The sequence below is a fragment of the Nycticebus coucang genome, chromosome 12 (genome assembly GCF_027406575.1).
Source record: "Nycticebus coucang isolate mNycCou1 chromosome 12, mNycCou1.pri, whole genome shotgun sequence".
In the NCBI taxonomy this organism is placed as follows: domain Eukaryota; kingdom Metazoa; phylum Chordata; class Mammalia; order Primates; family Lorisidae; genus Nycticebus; species Nycticebus coucang.
This window is the reverse complement of record NC_069791.1, coordinates 100376683-100399517: the sequence shown is the minus strand read 5'-3', so window position 1 is coordinate 100399517 and position 22835 is coordinate 100376683. Positions and strand designations below refer to the sequence as shown.

Genomic DNA, 22835 nt, shown 5'->3' with positions numbered 1-22835 from the left:
AGTCTGGAACCTCTAAAGGGGTAACCCAGGTCAGTAGAGGTTCTAAACTTAGTATAAGCCAAGCAAACATCTAGGTGTCTTCAACCCAAGGCAGATGACTCCTAGCAGATGTCAGGCTTTTGAGAGAAAATGGAATATTCACAACCTGGAGTTTCTCTCTAGATTTTGCAAGGAAAGCTCGTTTTTATTTAACTTAGTTAACTTTCAGAAAATTTTAGTTACTAATATACAGTTAATAGTTGGTATTATGAACACAAAGAAGAAAGAAAATAAGACTATAAAATGAAATAAAGGCTCAAAAATTGATGTACAGTAAATGTTTCCCTACAATTCCTAAAATGACTCCCTGTGCCACACTCCAATCCCAGGGATGTTCCACTCTCAGAGGAAATATATCACAATAAACAGCCAAGACTTACATGGTATCAACTCTGATTTCTTCTCTTTTGTCCTGTGGATATAAATCACTAAGAGCACATGCATTTCCCAAGTTTTAGGACACAAATAAAGCAAAAGAAGTCGTATCAGAGATTTACTTCAGTTCTTACTTAAGCTTTGTGGAAAACAAACAAGGAGGCTAAAGCAGAAATAAGTATTGCTTTAGTAATGAATGGAGTCCATCTAGCTGAATGAACAAAATACTTGCTACCTTCTTAAAACTTTGTCCTCATTTACCTACAAATCTGAGGGCTTTAATCTGCATAGGTCCCTTGGCAAAAGGGTCAGAAGTCATTGTCACTCTCATCCAGGGGTTCAGGTTTCCGGACCCTTCGACTGGGCTTAGCAGGTGACAGAGCAATGCTCTCATCTTCTAAATCATCATCATCTTCTTCATCGTCTTCCATGTCAATTTCACTGTCCTCTGAGTCATCCTATAGGAATAAGACAGTAGTAAATGCAACTGGGGGCCCCACCTCATTACTGACATCTTGTTATAGAGACCCTGTCTCACTTTTTAGTAGCAGCTAGGGGGGAAGAGTACAGTACCTTGCAGTAGCCCCTCACTCCTGACCAAGAAGCAGTCAGGCTGGTAGTGGGGATTAGAATGGGGCCATCATCTATATACTGCTGGCTGGAGCTTCTCATCCAACCAGGATCCTTCAAACATCAATGTGATTCCGGTTTGGTTCTGCAGGGGCTGGCTTTCCCAGAAACATCTTGGGAGCACCCTGAATCTGCACTGAAGGTCACCAGATGCTGGGGGCCTAGAGACCCGCCACCTGACAGCATGGAGGGCAGGGGCTTGGAGAGAGGCCTATTGGCTTTTTCCAGACTGGGGACGGAAAGTAACACAGGCAATGAGTGTAAGGAGCAAAGTGAAAGATGTGCTCTCTCCCACATCATCTAGATCCAGAGGGACTAACTTGGCCAGCTTTAAAACTGCAAGTCCTCTGTCTCACACAAACCATGATGGCTGCTTAGTCTACCTAGATCACTTCTACCAGTGCACATGTCCTATAATTTCCTTCTTATTGAAAAAGCAAAAATAGGTTGGGCATGGTGGCTCATGCCTATAATCCCTAGCACTCTGAGAGGCCAAGGTGGGAGGATACCTTGAGCTCAGGAGTTCGAAACCACCCTAAGCAAGAGTGAGACTCTATTTCAACCAAAAATAGAAAAATTAACCAGGTATTGTGGTGGGCACCTATAGTCCCAGCGACTTGGGAGGCCAAGGCAGTAGGATCTCTTAAACCCAGGAGTTTTAGGTTGCTTTGAGCTAAGCCGATGCCACAGCACTCTAGCTTGGGCAACAGAGTGAAACTCTATCTCAAAAAAAAAGTAAAATTGGGTGGCACCTGTGGCTCAAACGAGTAGGGTGCTGGCCCCATATGCCGGAGGTGGGGGGTTCTACCCCGGTCAAAAACTGCAAAAAAAAAAAGAAAAGAAAGTAAAATCAAAAGCAAAAATAGAACTTAATCCCTCCTTCCTTTCCAGCTACTCTGCCTTGTTTCCCTCCCAGCAAAACCCTGGAGTGGGCTGCTAAACTCATTGTTCCTCTTCTGTCCTCTCACTGCCTCTAACCAGTTAGTATATCCTAATGAGCCCCTCAAGACTGAAACATTCAATGGATTCGAATTTAGCAGGTAATCTTCAGCCCTCATCTTGCTTGGCCTATGTGTGGCATCATCCCCTTCTTCCTCAAAATCCATTTTCTCCACCCACAGAGCCCCGCCTCCAGTCTAGGTGCCCCCTCAGTGCTCAGTCTCCCTGGCCTGACCCTCTCCTCCCTTGAGCCCTGCAGTGAAGGGGCAGAGCTCAGGATTGAGGGCTTCTTTCTTCTTTTTTTTCTATCCTTCTATCACTTTCTATCCTTGTGGCTTAGATACCACCTAAATAGGGATGGCTCCCAAAATTGGACCTCCAGCCCAGACCTGGATGTTGACCAGCTGCTCAACATGTGGACCTCTACCAGGCAAATGTCAAAAACCAAACTCTGGATGTGTCCTCAAGCCCCTTCCTCAAGTTGGCCCTACCTCAGGAAATGAAAACGCTTTCTATTTCTTTCTCTAACACCTGATGTCCAATCAATATTTTTTGGTTTTTTGATTTTTTTTTGATCCATCATTGTCCTTTATTTTCTTTTCTCCCTGTCATCAAATAGGTTACCATCATTCCTATGGGCTTTGTTCTATACAGTCTATCTCTTTTTATGAAATAAAAGACAGTATTCTGTATATAGTTTGTTCTGTACAGAATTTTTTTTTTGTTCTGTACAGAATTTTTTTAATCAAACCATATATACTATATTTTTTGAGACAGAGTCTCACTATGTCACCCTGGGTAGAGTGCTGTGGCGTCACAGCTCACAGCAACCTCAAACTTTTGGGCTTAAGTGATTCTCTTGCCTCAGTCTCCCAAGTAGCTGGGAATACAGGCGCTTGCCACAACGCCTGGCTATTTTTTTTGTTGCAGTTGTCATTGTTTTAGTTGACCTGGGCTGGGTTCGAACCTGCCAGCCTCAGTGTATGTGGCCAGCACCCTACCCACTGAGCTACAGGCACTGCCACATTTTTTTTTTTTTTTTTTTTTTGAGACAAGAATCTCACTGTTTTCCAGGCTAAAGTGTCATGGCATCAGCCTAGCTCATAGCAACTTCAAACTTCTAGGTATAAGGAATCCTCTTGCCTCAGTCTCCTGAGAAACTGGGAGTACAGACACTTGCTATGATGCCTGGCTAATTCTTCTATTTTTAGTAGAGACGGGGTCTTGCTCTTGCTCAGCCTGGTCTTGAACTCCTGAGCTCAAGTGATCCTCCTGCTTTGGCTAGGATTACAGGCATGAGACAACATGTCTAGTCTGATGTCCAACCAATTAACAAAACCCGATGGCTCTGACCTAGGAAACATTTCCAGAACATGACCACTTCCCAAACCTGGTGCCACTCCTTAGGCTAAGCCACCATCGCCTGTGACCTATAGGACTACAATCGCCTCCTAACTGGTTTATCTCAAAGTTTAATCAGTTCTTGGCCCTTCTGGGTTTACAATTCTCAAGTGCCTTCCCATCATACTAGAGAAAACAGAGAGTCCTCATTGCATCCTGAAGCTCTGTGAAGCCCTTGCTGCCTCTCTCTCCTCCCTGTTCATTCCACCTCAGCCGGATGGCTCACTCCCTCCTTTCACTCAGGCCTCTACCCAAACATCTCCATATCAGAGATCTCCCAACTTATTTCTTGATCCTGCTTATTTCTTGTCTAAAACTCATACCCCTCACATGTGTGCTCAACTGCTACTGTCTGAACCTGTGTGAAGTAGGGCCTTTGTTTCTTTCTATTCCCTGCTGTGCTCCCCATTATCTGTAACAGTACCTGGCACGTGACAGCCACTAAGTAGATACCTGTTAAATGACCGAGTAAAGGATGATGAAGGATAATGGCTCTTTCCAAGCATCACCAGCTCCTAAGCCAGACTCTATTTCCATGTTAGATGGATAAGATGGACAGAAGCTATTTAACCATCCATGCTTTACCTTGTTAAGAAATATTTTTGAGGTAGTCTCCCTGCCTCTTTACAGACCATCTCCTATGAATTCAAGGCCTAATTTTCTCCGTGCTCTCTGTCTAGAAAACCTGAGTGAACTCTCCCTCCTATGAATTTCTGTAACAGTGTACACTGTGGGCAAGTGTATATGCACAAGAACATAAGGCCTGTTTCTGTGTCTGCACTGCCACTAGTGCCATGCCCAACACAGGGCACATCTACCCGATGGAGATGTGACAGGTCTCAGCCTAGTTCTCTGTACCATGTGGGCTAAGCAGCACCTAGGACTGCAACAAAGAGGGAAGGCTGAGTGACAGTGCAGTCCTGATGACTTGATGACGCTGAGAATCCCTGTCCTCCACTCTAATTAAGTTCTCTAGTCAGTTATCTACTCGATAAAGCTCAGGGCACTGGCAGTCTGACATTTCCCCCTCTTACAGCCTCCGGGAGACCAGGTCTGGGGAGAGCACTGTTTCCATATTCCTTCCCCAGAATGGAGCAGAAGAGAGGCCTTGTCCTGAACCATACCATGCAGCATTATCCCTTCCTTTGTAGGTCACAGCTGAAGAGCCTGATAACCCTCCAGCCATAGCTTTCTCATCTCTTGGGTCAGTGCTTACATGGGGACCTTCAGCTAATTCCATCTCACACTGTGTAATCCACTTTGAGTGGCTTTCTGCCCACGAGAGAGGCAGCATCACTCCTGGGGAGAGGCTCTCTGCTGGCCCTGAGCAGGCTGACACACCAACAAGTGGATGAGGTAAAAAGGAAACCAACCTGCTTCTTGGAGCTGGAGGTCTTGCATTTATCTAAGAGAGCTGGTGCTGCTTCCGTCTTTGGAAAGCGAGAATGGAAAGAACAGTGAGAAGGCAAAAAAAAGTAGAACAAGCACATTCATTTGAAAAGAAATGAGCCATCAACAAGCAAAGAAAGAGTCCAGCACTTAGAAGGCCAAACTCTGCTGCAAATCAAGCGATGGATTGGGCTGAGAACAGAGAACAGACAGTTCCCTGGCTGCTGGCAGCAACTCAGTTAGTCTATGAGGACAGTCCAAAAGCAGAAAGCACAGAACTGTTAAAGGGAGTTGGTTGGGACTCACTTCATCATCGGAGTCTCCACCTTGCATTGTGCCCACAACTCGTTTGCTGGGTCTCCCTGAGAAGAAAAGCATGAAGAAATCATAAAAATAACCTTGGAAAATAAGGCAGGAAATAGCATTCAAGATTTGTTTTCCCTTGGGAAAATGGGAAGAATACCAAAAAATTTATGTAGGCAGTATCCAGCTAATCAGAACTGTCAACCAACAGTAATGGATTTTCTGTTATTTTCAATTTGAAAAAAAGAAACAGGGCAATAATATATAAGCACAAATCATGAATTACTTGCTAAACTTCTGTCCCCCAACTCACCTTCTGGACGGGAGTCTCTGTGGAAAGCTGGCTCCAGTCCCAAATCATGAACTAAAAAAACAAACATGTGGCTTGGCGCCTGTAGCTCATACACCAGAACTGGTGGGTTTGAACCCAGTCCGGGCCTACCAAATAGCAATGCCAACTACAACCAAAAAATAGCCAGGTGTTGTGGGGGGCGCCTGTAGTCCCAGTTACTTGGGAGGCTGAGACAAAAGGATCACTTGAGCCCAAGAGTTTGAGGTTACTGTGAGCTATGATGCCATGGCACTCTACCTAGGGCATCAGAGTGAGACTCTTATCTCAAAAATAAAATTATCTTATGAAAAAAGTAAAATGTAATAAATGAAAATAGCTGAGCCCAGAATCAGAGAAAGCAGTTACTAATAAAAGGTAATGTAATATGATAAAAGAAAGATGATTTCGCCTCACAAATTTTTATATATTAAAGATGCAACTGTGCTCCAAACATTAACAGATGGTAGGTAAGAAATGGTTATCAGGCAATTTAGTATAATAGTATCTACCAAAATAAAATTTACAGGACCTTTGACTAAAGAATTCTACCATTTTTTTTTTTTTTTTTTGATACAGTCTCATTCTGTTGCTGTTAGTACAGTGCCATGGTGTCATAGTTCACAGCAACCTCCAATTCCTGGACTCAAGTGATCCACTTGTCTCAGCCTCCTACTGAGTAGCTAGGACTACAGGTGCCCACCACAATGCCCAGCTATTTTTTAGAGATGGGGTCTTGCTCTTGCTCAGGCTGGTCTTGAATTCCTGACCTCCAGCAATCCACCCATCTCTGCCTCCCGGAGTGCTAGGATTATAAGTGTGCACCACCATGCCCAGCCCAGAATTTCACTTTTAATGACTCCATCTAAAGAAACACTGGCAGATATGCAGAAGGATGTATATACAAGGGAAAGAATGGAAATTTGATATGAGAATGATGAAGTAAATTATGGGGAATATGATACAGCCATTAAAAAGACTGAAGCAAAACTGTATTTTACTCAGAAGAGTTTCACTATATGGAATTTATTTATTTATTTATTTTTGAGACACAGCCTCAAGCTATTGCCCTGGGTAAAGTGCCATGGCAGCAACCTCCAGCTCTTGGACTCAAGCGATTCTCTTGCCTCTGCCTCCCAAGTAGCTGGGACTACAGGCATCTGCCACAACGCCCAGCTATTTTTTTGGTTGCAGCGTCATTGTTGTTTGGCGGGCCAGGCTGGATTGTAACCTGCCAGCTCAGGTGTATGTGGCTGGCGCCTTAGCCGCTTGAGCCACAGGTGCCAAGCCCACTATATGGAATTTTAAAAAACAAAAGTTGAAAAGAACCATATATACAGTCTGGTTACTTTTCAGGTGATCTTTGTATCTATGTTTGAGTGTATGTGTGTATGTCTGTTTGTATATGCGCACATGCCTGTATATGCATATGTGTATACACATAGAAAGGCTATTTGTATGGGCACCCCCAAGCCCAAACACTAGCCATGACCTCTTTAGAGTGGGAGTGGGAAATGAGGAAGACCCTAGGTAGGCATTCGTGTTTATTCCACGTTTTGTTGTTTGAATCCTTTTTTCTTTTCAAAGGGATGGCGTCTTGCCATGTTGCCCAGGCTGGAGTACAGTGGCTGTTCACTGGTGTGATCGTTAACACAATACAGCCCTGAACTCCTGAGCTCAAGTGATCCTCCTGCCTCAGCCTCCTCAGTAGCTGGGACTGCAGTTGTGCCACTAGACTTGGCTTTGTTGCTTGTATCTTTTGCAGTGAGAAAGAAATTAGAAGAATTTTTTTTTTAAAGGCTGAGATGCGCACTCAATTCCCTACTTTGTGCACTAATTCTTGGACCATAAGGAATGTAATTGCACCGAGAGCAGTTTAGGACCCAAAACAGGTAGATTAAATAACTCAGTGGCATAGGCAATGTGTTCCCATGCCCTCAGTGAGAAATACCAAGCCACAAGTATGAATCAGGCCTTTGCAGGACCACAGGTAGAGTATTAGCAAAAAGATGACCACTGAGCAGTTTAAGGGCCAATCCTTATAAACAATAGGGCAGGATAAACCTAGGGCAGGAAGTGCTTCCAGGAGCCATTCACAGTGTGCTTGTGACCCTTAATACTAGCAATCCTGACATGATTCTGGCCATGGTGTTCTGTAAACAGGGCATAAGGAGGAAGGTAAGTGAAAAAAGCTGTGGTACCTTGCATGAGTACCTCCATGGCTGTCCGTGGCTTGGACAGCTGTCTCTCTTCCAATTCACTGTCGGATTCATCCTCCTCCTGAATCTCTATGTCTGAGCCATTATTACCTGGAAGGAACATAAGTAAACAAAACAAGAGTGGCTTCGTCATTACAACCAAAACAGCTTCTGTCCAGTAAGGCTTATGTACAAAGTTCACTTATACAGGCTTTCTTTTGATGCATTAGATTTTTTGAGATTCTCTGAATGTGCCTGTAGATATTTTGTGAAGAGCTAATTAAGACAATGATGGGGTGTGTTTTTATCTTTTTTAAAACAAATTTCCAAAGTAAGAAAAAAGTCAGTCAGATGTATTAGTTACAAACACTATTTAGAGTCTGTAAAAATTTTTTTAATTTTTCAAATTGGCCAGGGGCGGTGGCTCATGCCTTTAATTCTAGCACTCTGGGAGGCCGAGGCAGGTGGATTGCCTAAGCTCACAGGTTCAAGACCAGCCTGAGCAAAAGTAAGACCCTGTCTCTAAAAATAGCCAGGCGTTGTGGTGAGCACCTGTATCCCAGCTACTTGGGAGGCTGAGGCAACAGAATTGCTTGAGCCCAAGAGTTTAAGGTTGCTGTGAGCTATAACGCCACGGCACTCTATCGGGGGTGACAAAGTAAAACTGTCTCAAAATAAATTAACTAGCTAGCTGTCAATGTGCTTGGTTAGTTTGGGAAAACATTCTTTGTTCAATGTTAGGCTGTGTTACCAGAACTCAAGCTCCTAGATTGTGACAAAGATGAGGAAGTGGAGCCTGCTAAAAAGGTAACAAAAAAGACCATTAAAAAAACAAGATGGAAGCAAAAGGAGGCCACGGCTAGGAATGGCATGAATGGAGCTGTCCTGAGAGAGAGAGTAATGTCAAGAAACCAGCAAGGAAAACTGAAGTGTGGGGCGGGTGCAGTGGCTCACTCCTGTATTCCTAGCACTCTGGGAGACTGAGGTGGATGGACTGCTTGAGCTCACCAGTTCGAGACCAACCTGAGCAAAAAGTGAGACCATATCTCTACTAAAAATAGGAAAGCTGGCTTGGCACCTGTGGCTTACGTGGCTAAGGCATCAGCCACATACACCTGAGCTGGTGGGTTCGAATCCAGCCCAGGGCCCACCAAACAACGACGGTGGCAACCAAAAAAATAGCCGGGCATTGTGGCGGGCGCCTGTAGTCCCAGCTACTTGGGAGGCAGAGGCAGGAGACTCGCTTGAGCCCAGGGAGTTGGAGGTTGCTGTTAGCTGTAATGCCAGGGCACTCTACCCAGGGTGACAGCTTGAGGCTCTGTCTCTAAAAAAAAAAAGAAAGAAAGAAAGAAAGAAAAACTGAGGCAAGAGAATCGCTTGATCCCAATAGTTGGCGGTTGCTGTGAACTATGACGCCATGGTATTCTACCTAGGGCGACAGCTGGAGACTCGACAGACAAAAAAAAAAAAACAAACAAACAAAAAACTAAAGTGCACGATATTCTCCAGTGGGAAAAATTCCATCATAAAGATAGATTTTAGGGCGGCGCCTATGGCTCAGTGGGTTGGGCGCTGGCCCCATATACCGAGGGTGGCAGGTTCGAACCCAGGCCCAGCCAAACTGCAACAACAAAAAAATAGCTGGGTGTTGTGGCAGGCACCTGTAGTCCCAGCTACTTGGGAGGCCAAGGCAAGAGAATCACCTTAGCCCAGGAATTGGAGGTTGCTGTGAGCCGTGTGATGCCATGGCACTCTACCGAGGGCAAAACAGTGAGACTGTCTCTACAAAAAAAAAAAAAAGATATATATTTTAGGGCAGCACCTGTGGCTCAGTGAGTAGGGTGTCGGCCCCATATACCAAGGGTAGTGGGTTCAAACCCAGCCCTGGCCCAACTGCAACAAAAAAATAGTCGGGCATTGTGGCGGGTACCTGTAGTCCCAGCTACTCGGGAGGCTGTGGCAAGAGAATCGCCTAAGTCCAGGAGTTGGAGGTTGCTGTGAGTTGTAACGCCAATGCCACGGCACTATACCAGGGTGACAAAGTGAGACTCTGTCTAAAAAAAAATATATATATATATATATATATTATTTTAGAAGATAATTTTCAGTGCAATATCTTTTCTTTTTGACACAAGATCTTGCTCTGTCACCCAGGTTGGAGTGTAGTAGCATGATCATAGCTCACTGAAGCCTCAAATTCCTGAGCTCAAGCAATCCTCCTGCCTTGGCCTCCCAAAGTGCTGGGATTACAGGCATGAGCTACTGCACCCATACTATATTAATTTCTTAATACTTTTTTGGAGTATTTAAAGACAGAATACTTCCTAAAGGACACTTACATGTAGAAGAGGAGAATTTCCAAAGTGGGAGGTAGGGGTGAGGAGAAGCTTTCCAACATATCTGCACCCACGGAGCTAAGCAGGTTTTAGGAAAATGGTATTGAAGGAGTTTGCAGTTGCAGTTCTGGTGACTAAGAAGTTAGCTTGGGAATATTGTAATTGTTAGTCTACCAAGACCAGGCATGGTGACTCAGGCCTGTGTATCCCAGTACTTTGGGAGGCCAAGACAGGAGGACTGCTTGAGCCCAGGAGTTAAAGGTTACAGTGAGCTACTATTGTACCATTGGACTCCAGTCTGAGTGACAGAGCAAGACCCTATCTCTAAAAAAGAAATTTTTTTTTGCTTTGTCCCTGCTGTGAGAGGGTAATGGATTGGTAACTAACTCTAGCTGTATACAGAGGGAGTATTTGGTTTCTGCTTTCTTCAGCCCTGGAGGGAAGAGCTGTGCTCTCTAGTAGATGAGGGACAACAAACTTGGGAGCATGGCAGGAAGATGAAGGGGTGCTTCTGATTTTTATAACAGGGCATCTGAACCAAGCATTGGCCTTTCTAATGTCTAAGCCCCCTATGGCATTGTCCCATCTCTGCAATCAACCAACCAGGACTCTTACCTATGCTGCGTCTCTTGCGAGGGGATAAACTCCACGCAGGCTTATCACATAGGACCACTGCAAGCTCTCCTGGATGACATGAAACTAAACAGATGAAGGGCTACGCAGAGAGGCCCTTCAAATCTCCTAAAATTGCTACTAGAGGACTTCCCAGCAGTCCCTATTCTCTTTCCAGATTCAGAAGAAAGAGTCATAGAGCAGGTAAAAAAAGAGAAAAACGCAAAAGGGAAAGGCAAACAGAGACAGGAATTGAGAGTGAAGGGGCCCCAAGGATACTATCCTCAACATGAGAGAGAATAAAATATTTCACCATGAAAAAGCAATAAGAAAAGCAGTAACCCTAAACAACAAGGCCATCAGTACAGCAGGAAGATCACATGTTGCTACTGCTCCCGACAAGGACTTGACACCTTGGGGAAAGTTGCGGATGAAGAGTGCAAACCAGTTATGGAGAGCATTCCTCCCCAGAATACTTGTATGTAGGTAATCCCCATTTCACTACCACCAAGAACCTAGCTGAGCAATTTTGGATTCTAGTGGGTCATCCTACAACATGTGTGGCCCCTTAATTTGCACTGCCTCTGAACACTTGCTTTCCATTGCTCTGCCCTGAAGTACAAAACCCTATAAACCTCTAGGACCAATTTTTCTTTTAGTTACATGTAATTCAAGCCATCATTTAAACAGGGGAAAACACTATTTTAATTGGCATAAGGATGAAATGGACTTTAAATGCTATATAATTTAAACCAGTCTCTTTCATGTGAAAACCCTAAATTGAAAGCTATAACCCAGTTACAACCTAAGAATAGGGGGAAGGGGGAAAGGGAGGGGAGGGAGGGGGGAGGTGGGATTACACCAGCGGTGCATCTTACAAGGGTATATGTGAAACTTGGTAAATGTGGAATGTAAGTGTCTTGGCACAGTAACTGAGAGAATGCCAGGAAGGCTATGTTAACCAGTGTGATGAAAGTGTGTCAAATGGTCTGTGAAGCTAGTGAATGATGCCCCATGATCATATCAATGTCACACAGCTATGATTTAATAAAAACAAACAAACAAACAAACAAAAACAGTCTCTTGAGTGAATTCAAATAGTACCTAATAAAAAATTGCCTTTGAAAAAATTTTTTGTTTTTAGAGACAGGGTCTTGCTCTTTCACCCAGGCTGGAGTGCAGCGGTGCCACCATAGCTCACTGTAACCTTGAACTCCTGGCTCAAGAGATCCTTCCACCTCAGCCTCCCAAATAGCTGGGACTATGGGCATGTGCCACCATACCAGGCTTGATAAGTTTTTTTGTCTACAGTCAATAATACGTTACACATTTAAAAACTTAAGACACAGATCTCACATCAAGTGTTCTTATCACAATAAAGTACTGAAAGAAAAAATTTTTAGACAAAATATTTAAAAAATAATAAAATTTTTAAGGGTTAAAGTGCTAGTCCAGAATAGACACCTCTGTCTACGAATTATGGCCTTACTTCCGCTCTTTAGCAGCCGCTTTTCTTCTTCTTTTAGCTTGTTCTGCATCAGACGAAGAGTATTTTCAGCTTCCTGTGGGAAAGGAAAAATAAGATTCAGAAGAGATGACCCTTTTGTGGACTGTTCTATTCTTCTTGACAACTGTGTAAGTACTACTTAGTTTGTGATACAGAACAAGAAAGGTTCTAACTTCAAGGACAGAGAAGAGAACTAACACTGTCTAAGCAGCTCTAGGGTCCCAAAACTTGGTACCGTCTCTCTCTGAGGTCACCAGCTGTCCTGTGGACAGGGGCTCCAAGAGTAATGTGTCTGCTCTACTCCCATGCTCATCTAACACACTTCCCTGCCTCTGAGGATAACCAAATGATACATCTGAAAGCCTACTGTGGTGGCTCATGCCTATAATCCTAGTACTCGGGGAAGCCAAGATAGGTAGATTGCTGGATCTCTGGAGTTTGAGACCAACCTGAGCAAGAACATGTCTTAACACAACAATTAAGTGAGGTGAAGGCTATGTTAACCAGTTTGATGTAAGCACTCCAAATTGTATATAAAATCAGCACATTGTACCCCCAAATGCATTAATGTACACAGTTATGATTTAATAAAAAAAAAAAAGAAAAAAGAAAACAAATGAATGGATAAAAAAAAAAAATGTCCTAAACTCCAGGCTCTTCCCATTAATCTTACAATGTGCCTGTCCTGTACCCTGTTTCTCCATGGCCTGCCTCTCTGTCATAAAGTAATACCAGGAATGAGTTACTTGTCAAGATGCCATGTGTCCATATGAACGTGTCACTGGACAACTCAGAACAGCCCTACTTTATTCAAATGCCCAGGCTTCTAAGAAAGTGCCTAACCTTAACACCAAAAGTTGTCAAGGACAGTGTAAGAAGGGGAGATTGTAAACCAATTTCCTCATGAACATGGACTCTAAATAACCATTCATGGGTTAGGCAGAAATATCCTAAGGGATAAGGCCAATTCAAAATGTGATTGTAATTTGATCCAATTTCCTTCGTTATGAATTCCACGTGTCAATTCCTGCTGGAATCTAAAGAAGGTGGTCAGATTCTAGATTACATGAATTTCTCATAACCAATGAACTGCCACTCCTCTTTATAGAGCAGTCTAAAATGAGATAGTTTGGGTGGTATACTTAACCAAGGCTTGAAACTCTACATGAACGGACCAAGCAAGTATTTAGATCTGTACTCAAGACCAGTTGCCTAATTTGTGGGAATCAATGCAAAATAAAATGCACATAAAAATGATTACAAATTTCAGGACAGTAACAGCAGACCATGGAAACAAGTACAGACTCTTCTAAGTGCACAGTCTTATGTGATTGCACAGGTCACACATTGCCCTGTCTGTACTCCTAACTGACTAAACCCTGATGAAAACATTAACATCAAAGAGTTGAAGCCAGGCAAGGTGGCTCATACTTGTAATCCCAGTACTTTGGGAATCAGAAGGATTGCTTGAGCCTAGGAGTTTGAGACCAGCCTGGGCAAGATAGTGAGACCCCATCTCCACAAAAAAAAAAAAAAATTAATTGGGCTTGGTGGCATGTGCCTGTCTTCTCAGCTATTTGGGAGGAGGACTGTTTGAGCCCAGGAATTAGAGGATGCAGTGAGTTATGATGATGCCTCTATCTGAGCAATAGAGTGAGACCCTGCTCCCTACTTTCCCCCAAAAGAAAAAGATTTGATAACCCTGGAGTCCTGAGTACACTGCCAGCAAAACAAAAAAATTAAATGAGCAATCCTCAGACTTCCCGGGGAGAATAATTAATCACTGGTATTTTTTTCAGTGATACTCACAAACTGAAGGAATAGTCTATATAGAGAAGGCTAAGCACTCACCTCAAACCTCTCCTGTTCCATCCTGTGATGGTCTTCGAGCTGTTGTTCCAGGTAAGTCAAATTTCGAAATTTCTCTAGATAAATGTCATACTGCTTCTGCAATTCTTCCTCAATCTTCTCATACTCATCCATAAAGGCTGGCCTAAAACAAGCAAGTGAAATAAAAAGTGAAAGATTAATTAATATAGTATTCTGAAACTCATGTTCAGAGCTCCAGACTCCCTTCATGGCTTTCCTTGGAAACATTTAATAGAGAAGGTTCCTCACTCTTTTAACTGCTTAAAACGAATTACCCTTGGTGGGGTGTTGCGGGCCACACCTGTAATCTTAGCACTTCAGGAGTTTGAGACCAGCCTGAGCAAGAGGCTGAAGCAAGAGGATTGCTCAAGCCCAAGAGTTTGAGGTTGCTGTGAGCTATGATGAAGTCACGGCACTCTACGTGGGGCAAGAGAGTGAGACTCTGACTCAAAAAAACAAAACAAAACAAAACAAAAAAAACCCCAAATCCCCCAAACCCCTAATTACCCTTTTTCTCTTCCCTCACACCAAAATTAACATTTTCTTTTCTTTTCTTTTTGAGACAGAGCATCAAGCTGTTGCCCTGGGTAGAGTGCCATGGCATCACCACTCACAGCAACCTCAACCCCCTGGGCTCAAGTGATTCTCCTGCCTCCGCCTCCCAAGTAGCTGGGACTACAGGTGCCTGCCACAACGCCCAGCTGTTTTTTGGTTGCAGCCATCATTGTTGTTTGGTGGGCCCGGGCTGGATTGGAACCCGCCAGCTCAGGTGTATGTGGCTGGCGCCTTAACCGCTTGAGCCACAGGCACTGAGCCAACATATTTCTTTTAAGTCATAAATAAGATGCATTCTTTGTAAGAACTTAATATAATCCTGGAAGTATGAAAAATGATGTAAAAATTACTCAAAGTTCCATTGCTAGGTATAAGCACTTAATATTTAACATACATCCTTACAGGCTTTCCTTTCCTTTTTTTTTTTTTTTTTTGAGACAGAGTCTCACTACGTCACCCTCAGTAGAGTGCCATGGCATTACAGCTGACAGCAACCTCAAACTCTTAGGCTTAAGCAATTCTCTTGCCTCAGCCTCCTGAGTAGCTGGGACTATAGGCACCCACCACAATGCCTGGCTATTTTTTTTTTTTAATGATAGTTGTCATTGTTGTTTAGCAGGCCCGGGTCGGGCTTGAAATCTGTCAGTGTATGTGGCTGGTGCCATAACCAATATGTGGCTGACGCCGAGCCCTTACAGACTTTTCTATGCATATATACACAGAAATGCATTTTTTTTTTTTTTTGTAGAGACAGTCTCACTTTACCGCCTTCAGTAGAGTGCCATGATGTCACAGGACTCACAGCAACCTCTAGCTCTTGGGCTTCCGCGATTCTTCTGCCTCAGCCTCCTGAGCAGCTGGGATTACAGGTGCCCGCAATGCATTTTTGAACAAAAATTAAATGTATTAACATAAAGTTCTATAGTTTTTTTCACTTCAATATACTACAGACTTCAATAGTTAAAACATAATCATATACTATATACTTCTCTCAAAATAGATAAAGTAAATATATACATTATTATCTTAGTTGGAAATAATGTTCTACTGTCTGGATGTTCCAAAATTTAATAAGTTCTCTAAAAAGGGAAACAGAGATTGTTACAAATTAAAGATATTTTTATTTTATTTTGTTTTGTTTTTCTTTTGAGAAAGAGTCTCGCTCAGTTGCCCTAGGTAGAGTGCCATGGCATCATAGCTCATAGCAACCTCAAAATCTTGGGTTTGAGCCATCCTCTCACCTCAGCCTTCTGAGCAGCTGGGACTACAGGTGTGTATTACCACACCCGGCTATTTTTTCTATTTTTAGTAGAGATGGGGTCTTGCTCAGGTTGGTCTCCAACTCCTGAGCTCAAGCGACCCACCTGCCCCAGTCTCCCAAAGTGCTAGGATTGTAGGTGTGAGCCATCACGCCTGGCTAAAGCTATTTTTAAATAACAGAAAATTAAAAAAATTAAACCAGGGGTGCAGAGGCTCACACCTATAAAAGCTATTTTTAAATAATATAAAATAAAAAAATTAAAACCAAGGGCTGAGCATGGCAGCTCACACCTGTAATCCTAGCACTCTGGGAGGCTAAGGCAGGTGCATTGCTTGAGCTCAGAAGTTCAAAACAAGCCTGAGCAAGAGCGAATCCCTGTCTCTGCTAAAAATAGAAAAACCAGCCAGCTATGGTAGCACATGCTTGTAGTCCTAGCTATTCAGGAGACTGAGGCAGAAGTACTGCTTGAGCCCAAGAGTTTGAGATTGCTGTGAGCTACAATGATATCATGGCACTCCACCCAGGGTGACAGAGAGAGACTCTGTCTCAAAAAAATTTTTCAAAATAAATTTAAAAGGGCAGCGCCTGTGGCTCAGTGAGTAGGGAGCCAGTCCCATATACCGAGGGTGGCAGGTTCGTATCCAGCCCTGGCCAAACTGCAACAAAAAAATAGCCAGGCATTGTGGGGGGGCGCCTGTAGTCCCAGCTACTTTGGAGGCTGAGGCAAGAAAATCGCCTAAGCCCAAAAGCTGGAGGTTGCTGTGAGCTGTGATGCCACAGCACACTACTGAGGGCGACAAAGTGAGACTCTGTCTCTAAAGAAAAGAATAAATAAGGGCGATGCCTGTGGCTCAAAGGAGTAGGGCGCCAGCCCCGTATGCTGGAGGTGGCAGGTTCAGCCCCGGCCAAAAACTGTAAAAATAAATAAATAAATAAATAAATAAAAAAGAATAAATAAGTAAAATAAATTAAAAATTAAAACCATAATATAAAAATCTGTTTCAACTGACTTGCTGAACTACCTTTTCTTTTCTGATTAATGATCTTGAAGAAATTCTGCTCTTTATAATATACACTAAAAAACTTTTTAAAAAAATTTAATTTAAGGGTGGCGCCTGTGGCTCAAGGAGTAGGGTGCCAGCCTCATATACTGGAGGTTGTGAGTTCAAACCTGGCCTCAGCCAAAAACTGCAAAATTTAATTTAATTTTTATTTTTTTGAGACAGAGTCTCACTTTGTCGCCCTCAGTAGAGTTCCATGGTGTCACAGCTCATAGCCACCTCAAACTCTATGGCTCAAGCAATTCTCTTGCCTCAGCCTCCCAAGTAGCTGGGACTACAGGCACCTGCCACAATGCCCAGCTATTTTTTGTTGCAGTTGTCATTGTTGTTTAGCAGGCCTGGGCCGGATTCAAACACGCCAGCCTTGGTGCATGTGGCTTGCGCTGTAACCACTATGCTACTGGCACTGAGCCTAAACTGAAAAACTTAAAAATAATTTATCTTTTGAACTAAAACAAAATAAACTTTTCTATTAAAAGGATCAAGGGTTAACAAAAGTTAATTTATAGTTTAAAGGTAGGGTTTTTTGTTTTATTATTTTATTTTTAACATTTTGTGAGACAAAGTCATACTTTGTTGCCCTCAGTAGAGAGCCATGGCGTCATAGCTTACAGCAACCTCAAACTCTTGGGCTCAAGTGACTCTTGCCTCAGCTTCCTGAGTAGCTGGAACTACAGGTGCCCACGATAACATCTAGCTATTTTTAGAGACGGGGTCTTGCTCTTGCTCAGGCTGGGCTGGAACCCAGAATGCTAGGATTACAAGGCGTGAGCCACTGTGCCTGGCCTAAAGGCAGGATTTTTTTTTTTTTAAGGACAGGAACATATTTGGGATCACTGATTTCAGAAGAGCAGGGGCGGTGGCTGTTCTCCGTGGTTACCCTCTTGCCGCCTCCAGGTGCTGCTTTTCCTCAGATCTCAGGGCTGTAGCCAGAGTGAGGGCCAGCAATCAGTATCTCAAAAAGCAAAACACATTCAGAGCAGATGGAGTAACTGCAAAGAGGAGAGAGTCAAGAAAAAGAAAAATGGGCCGGGTGCAGGGGCTCATGCCTATAATAGCACTCTGGGACTGCTTGAGCTCGGAGGTTTGAGACCAGCATGAGCAAGAACAAGACCCTGTCTTTATGCAAAATACAAAAACTAGCCAGGCATTGTGGCAGGTGCCTATAATCCACGCTACTCAGGAGCTAAGGCAAGAGGATCACTTGAGCCCAAGAGTTTGAAGTTGCAGTTTCTCTATGATCACACCACTGCAACTAGCTAGAGTGACAGAATGAGATTCTGTATCAAATTAAAAAAAAAGAAAGCACAATCAGTATAACCTAATTCTTTGTATCCTCAATGAATCCCAAACCAAAAAAAAAAAAAAAAAAGAGTGAGAGAGAGAAAGAAAGAAACCATATGGCCAGTAAAAATTAAAAAAAAAAAAAAAACCCAAATGAATGCAGAATAAAAAGGGCGAAAGAGTAAAAGCATAGGGGGTAAAAAAACCCAAAGACACAAGGGAAGAAGGTTACAAAATACGTAAAGAGAAGAAAAAAGCTCCAAGGAATGTGAGGAACACACTTAAAAATGTTCCACTGATCTAGAAGGTGGTTTGTGCCACTATTCTCCATCCATATTCTTTGGAAACATATTTCCAGTGAGGTAAAGTAAGAATTACTTGTTGGTGAGGAAATAGTGTAAATAAAGTCTAAAATCCACTCAAACCCAGATATGGGAGTATATTTCTGTTTCCATCTAATTTATGGCAGGATCTTAGGAGACCAAGCCTCATATAAGTTTCACCATCTGGATTTACCTACTTTGCCTTGAGTTCCAAAAAGCTATAAAAGCTTAAAGGGCAGTTCAAAGAAGTAAGCAATTTTTCAGACGTACTGAAAGCAACAAAGAGTGCAAAAAAAAAAAAAAAGAGTGCAGCAGTCTACTTGTTATGACAGGCAACACACACACACGTTTTGAAGTAGAAATAACCTTAAGTAAAGCTTTTTTTACTGCTTAAAGAGTTACTGTCATGTTATATTCTCTTAGTCTTTGTTCTAACTTCCAGAGACATTTTTCCACTCATTCTTCAAATGTTCATATCTACCTGACACTCTGCAGAGTCTGTAGTCGCTTCCGATTTCTTTCCAATTCTAATTTTCTCTTTTCAATTTTGGCTTCTAAATTAGCTTCATCAGAGGCCACATTATTGAGCAGGTCTTTAGTCTTCTGAACCTGAGTCTACATTTAATAGGAAATAAGGAGACAATGTGCCAATAAGGATCTCTATCCTGTCTGTTTGAAGAGAGGTATACTTCAGTTCATCAGGCATAGCAACATCAGGTTAAACAAACACAAACGCTGACAAATAGGCAATGACATATTTAACCAACTATTATAGGGAAAATGTCCAGAAAAAATTATTCTCTCCACCCTCTCATAAAAAGTAGGTTTTAAACAAGTGAAGATGGAAAGATGTGTCCTGATGGAGAGGCTCTTATCTAACTTAATCAATTAGAACTGGGTATATATCACTCTAGTTAGTTGGTGTGCCTTTACATCCTTCAGGCTATTCCCTGGTTATAAACACCTGACTTACAGAATAAACACACACACACAGTTTTACTAGGAGGGGACAGAAAGAAACATGAGTAGCTCTAACCCATGGCTTTCTGGGATTCAGAAAGAAAGGTGCCTTCCCCCTCTCTGGTGACAGAAGCTTGACTATCTAAAAATAAACAGAGCACTGTGAAGTTGTTACAGAAGTAGCTCTTCAGTGGCATCAGCCACGCCAGTGTCCATCAAACTCTGGAAGGGGGCCCTGGGAAGCAGTTGGACAGAGGCCCTTGGGTAATGGGGCTAAGTAAAGAAAGCAAGGGGATAAGAAACCATTGATGACAATGGACACCTCCTGATCTTCTAGTTAAAGTTCATTTGAAGCAGGTAGAACCACAGTAAATGCACTGTGTCCCTCACACTCATTATTTTCATCTTGTCTGGGAAGCTGGCCAGGTCATATGCCTGTGCAGCTGAGTATGGAGCTGCTGCTTCAAGTTCTGACTTTCCAGCCCTGTACTAAGTTCCTAATGGCCACAATGGGGTTTTCCTATCCAATAATTTCCATGTGCACAGGCACCCCTAAAAGGGTGATCATTTTCCTGGAGATCTCTGAAAAACTATGGTGTCCACAACGAAAGGACCTAAGAAGTCCAGACATTCTTAATCCTCAGAGACAGTGTGTTTTTCTAAGAAACCATGGTTACTGATAATGAATTCATGTTTTGTGTTGTTTTTTTTGTTGTTGTTGTTGTTTTTTGAGACAGAGCCTCAAGCTGGTGCCCTGGGTAGAGTGCCGTGGCATCACAGCAACTTCCAACTCCTGGGCTCAAGTGAGTCTCCTGCCTCCGCCTCCCAAGTAGCCGCCACAACACCTGGCTATTTTTGGTTGCAGCTGTCATTGTTGTTTGGCTGGCCCAGGCTGGATTCGAACCTGCCAGCTCAGGTGTATGTAGTTGGCGCCTTAGCCACTTGAGCCACAGGCACCAAGCCATGAATTCATGTTTTAATTATTTTTGGTTGAAGTACACTAACCCTTTCTAAGATTATTTCATTAAAACAATCATTACTAACCAGCCATTTGCTGTAAGGGTTTAAAGACCCCAGGAAAAACATGAGCTCACTCTCACAGGAAGAAAGGTGGGTCTCCTTTCTAAACAACTCAAGCTGATATAGACCACTTCTCTGAATCAAAGTCAGATTAAACCGTAGTGAATTTATTTGACCTTAAAAAATAAAAAGTACTTTTTAAAGGTATCTGTTCCTCAGGCTTGGTGTCTGTAGCGCAGCGGTTACCGCACCGGCAACATACACCCAGGCTGGCTGGTTTGAACTCAGCCCAAGCCAGCTAAACAGCAATGACAACTGCAGCAGAAAGAAATAGCCGGGCATTGTGGTGGACACCGGTGGTCCCAGCTACTTGGGAGGCTGAGGCAAGAGAATTGCTTAAGCTCAAGAGTTTGTGGCTGCTGTGAGCTGTGACGCCACAGCACTCTACCAAAGGTGACATAATGCGACTCTGTCTCAAAAAAAAAAAAAAAGTATCTGTTCCTCAAATAAGAAAGATTGGGCCAGGTGTGGTGGCTCATATCTGTGATCTCTGAAAGGGTGAGGCAGATAGATCCCAGCTCAAGAGTTTGAGACCTGCTACCAGACCTGAGACTGTATTATAAATTGATAGTGATCAAAACAGCATGGTACTGGCACAAAAACAGAGAGATAGATGTCTGGAACAGAATATAGAACCAAGAGATGAATCCAGTTTGATGTTGACAAGCCAATTAAAAACATTCAGTGGGGAAAAAGATTCCCTATTTAACAAATGGTGCTGGGTGAACTGGCTGGCGACCTGCAGAAGACTGAAACTGGATCCACACCTTTCACCATTAACTAAGATAGACTCTCACTGGATAAAAGATTTAAACTTAAGACACGAAACTATAAAAATACTTGAAGAAAGTGCAAAGAAAACTCTTGAAGGTATCGGACTGGGTGAATATTTTATGAGGAGGACTCCCCAAGCAATTGAAGCAGTATCAAAAATACACTACTGGGACCTGATCAAACTAAAAAGCTTCTGCACAGCCAAGAATATAGTAAGTATAGCAAGCAGACAGCCCTCAGAATGGGAGAAAATATTTGCAGGTTATACCTCCGACAAAGGTTTAATAACCAGAATCCACAGAGAACTCAAACATATTAGCAAGAAAAGAACAAGTGATCCCATCACAGGGTGGGCAAGGGACTTGAAGAGAAACTGCTCTAAAGAAGACAGGTGCACAATCTACAAACACATGAAAAAAAGCTCATCATCCTTTATCATCAGAGAAATGCAAATCAAAACTACTTTGAGATATCACCTAACTCCAGTAAGAGTAGCCCACATAACAAAATCCCAAAACCAGAGATGTTGGCGTGGATGTGGAGAAAAGGGCACACTTCTACACTGCTGGTGGGAATGCACACTAATACGTTCCTTCTGGAAGGATGTTTGGAGAATACTTAGAGACCTAAAAATAGACCTGCCATTCGATCCTGTAATTCCTTTACTAGGTATATACCCAGAAGACCAAAAATCACAATATAACAAAGACATCTGTACCAGAATGTTTATTGCAGCCCAATTCATAATTGCTAAGTCATGGAAGAAGCTCAGGTGCCCATTGACCCACAAATAGATTAATAAATTGTGGTACATGTATACCATGGAATATTATGCAGCCTTAAAGAAAGATGGAGATTTTACCTTTTTCATGTTTACATGGATGGAGCTGGAACATATTCTTCTTAGCAAAGTATCGCAAGAATGGAAGAAAAAGTATCCAATGTACTCAGCCCTACTATGAAGCTAATTTATAGCTTTCATATGAAGGCTATAACCCAACTATAGTACAAGAATATGGGGAAAGGGCTAAGGGAAGGGAGGGAAGGAGGGAAGGTGGGGTGGAGGGAGGGAAATTGGTGGGGCCACACCTACAGTGCATCTTAGAATGGGTACAGGCAAAACTTACTAAATGCAGAATACAAATGTCTTCATACAATAACTAAGAAAATGCCATGAAGGCTATATTAAACAGTTTGATGAAAATATTTCAGATTGTATATAAAACCAGCACATTGTACCCCTTGATTGCACTAATGTACACAGCTATGATTTAATAAAAAAAAAAAAAAAAAAGAGTTTGAGACCAGTCCGAGCAAAAGCAAGACCTAATCTCTACTAAAAATAGAAAAACTAGGCAGGTGCTGTCGCAAACACCTGCAGTTCCAGATACTTGGGAGGCTGAGACAAGAGTTTTGGTCAAGCTGAAGAATTTAAGGTTGCTGTGAGCTATGATGCCATGGCATTCTACCCAGGGCACAGGGTAAAAAATTCTGACTGGAAAAAAAAAAAAGATTAATATATAAACTTAAATAATTTTGCCTGGTTTCCTGAAATATATGGCCTATATACTTCATAATCCTTTTAAAGTAATCATGTTGTTTTGGTTTTGC

At 42.7% G+C, this 22835-nt stretch overlaps 1 protein-coding gene across 7 annotated transcripts in view; it reads right to left on the bottom strand.

The window, feature by feature from the left end:
• Positions 1-420: 420 nt before the first annotated feature.
• Positions 421-22835, bottom strand: part of CLUAP1 (clusterin associated protein 1) — an 81607-nt gene continuing 59192 nt past the window's right edge. For 6 of the 7 annotated variants that reach the window (XM_053555327.1, XM_053555332.1, XM_053555326.1 and 3 more), the window contains 7 exons: positions 18892-19025; positions 13909-14050; positions 12040-12112; positions 7606-7713; positions 5080-5135; positions 4758-4814; positions 421-872 (listed from right to left, as the gene is read on the bottom strand). In XM_053555327.1, the coding sequence (XP_053411302.1) occupies positions 723-872; positions 4758-4814; positions 5080-5135; positions 7606-7713; positions 12040-12112; positions 13909-14050; positions 18892-19025 (720 nt within the window). In that variant the 3' untranslated portion in view covers positions 421-722. The remainder of the gene's footprint in view (positions 873-4757; positions 4815-5079; positions 5136-7605; positions 7714-12039; positions 12113-13908; positions 14051-18891; positions 19026-22835) is intronic. The other variant, XM_053555331.1, reaches the window with a different exon arrangement.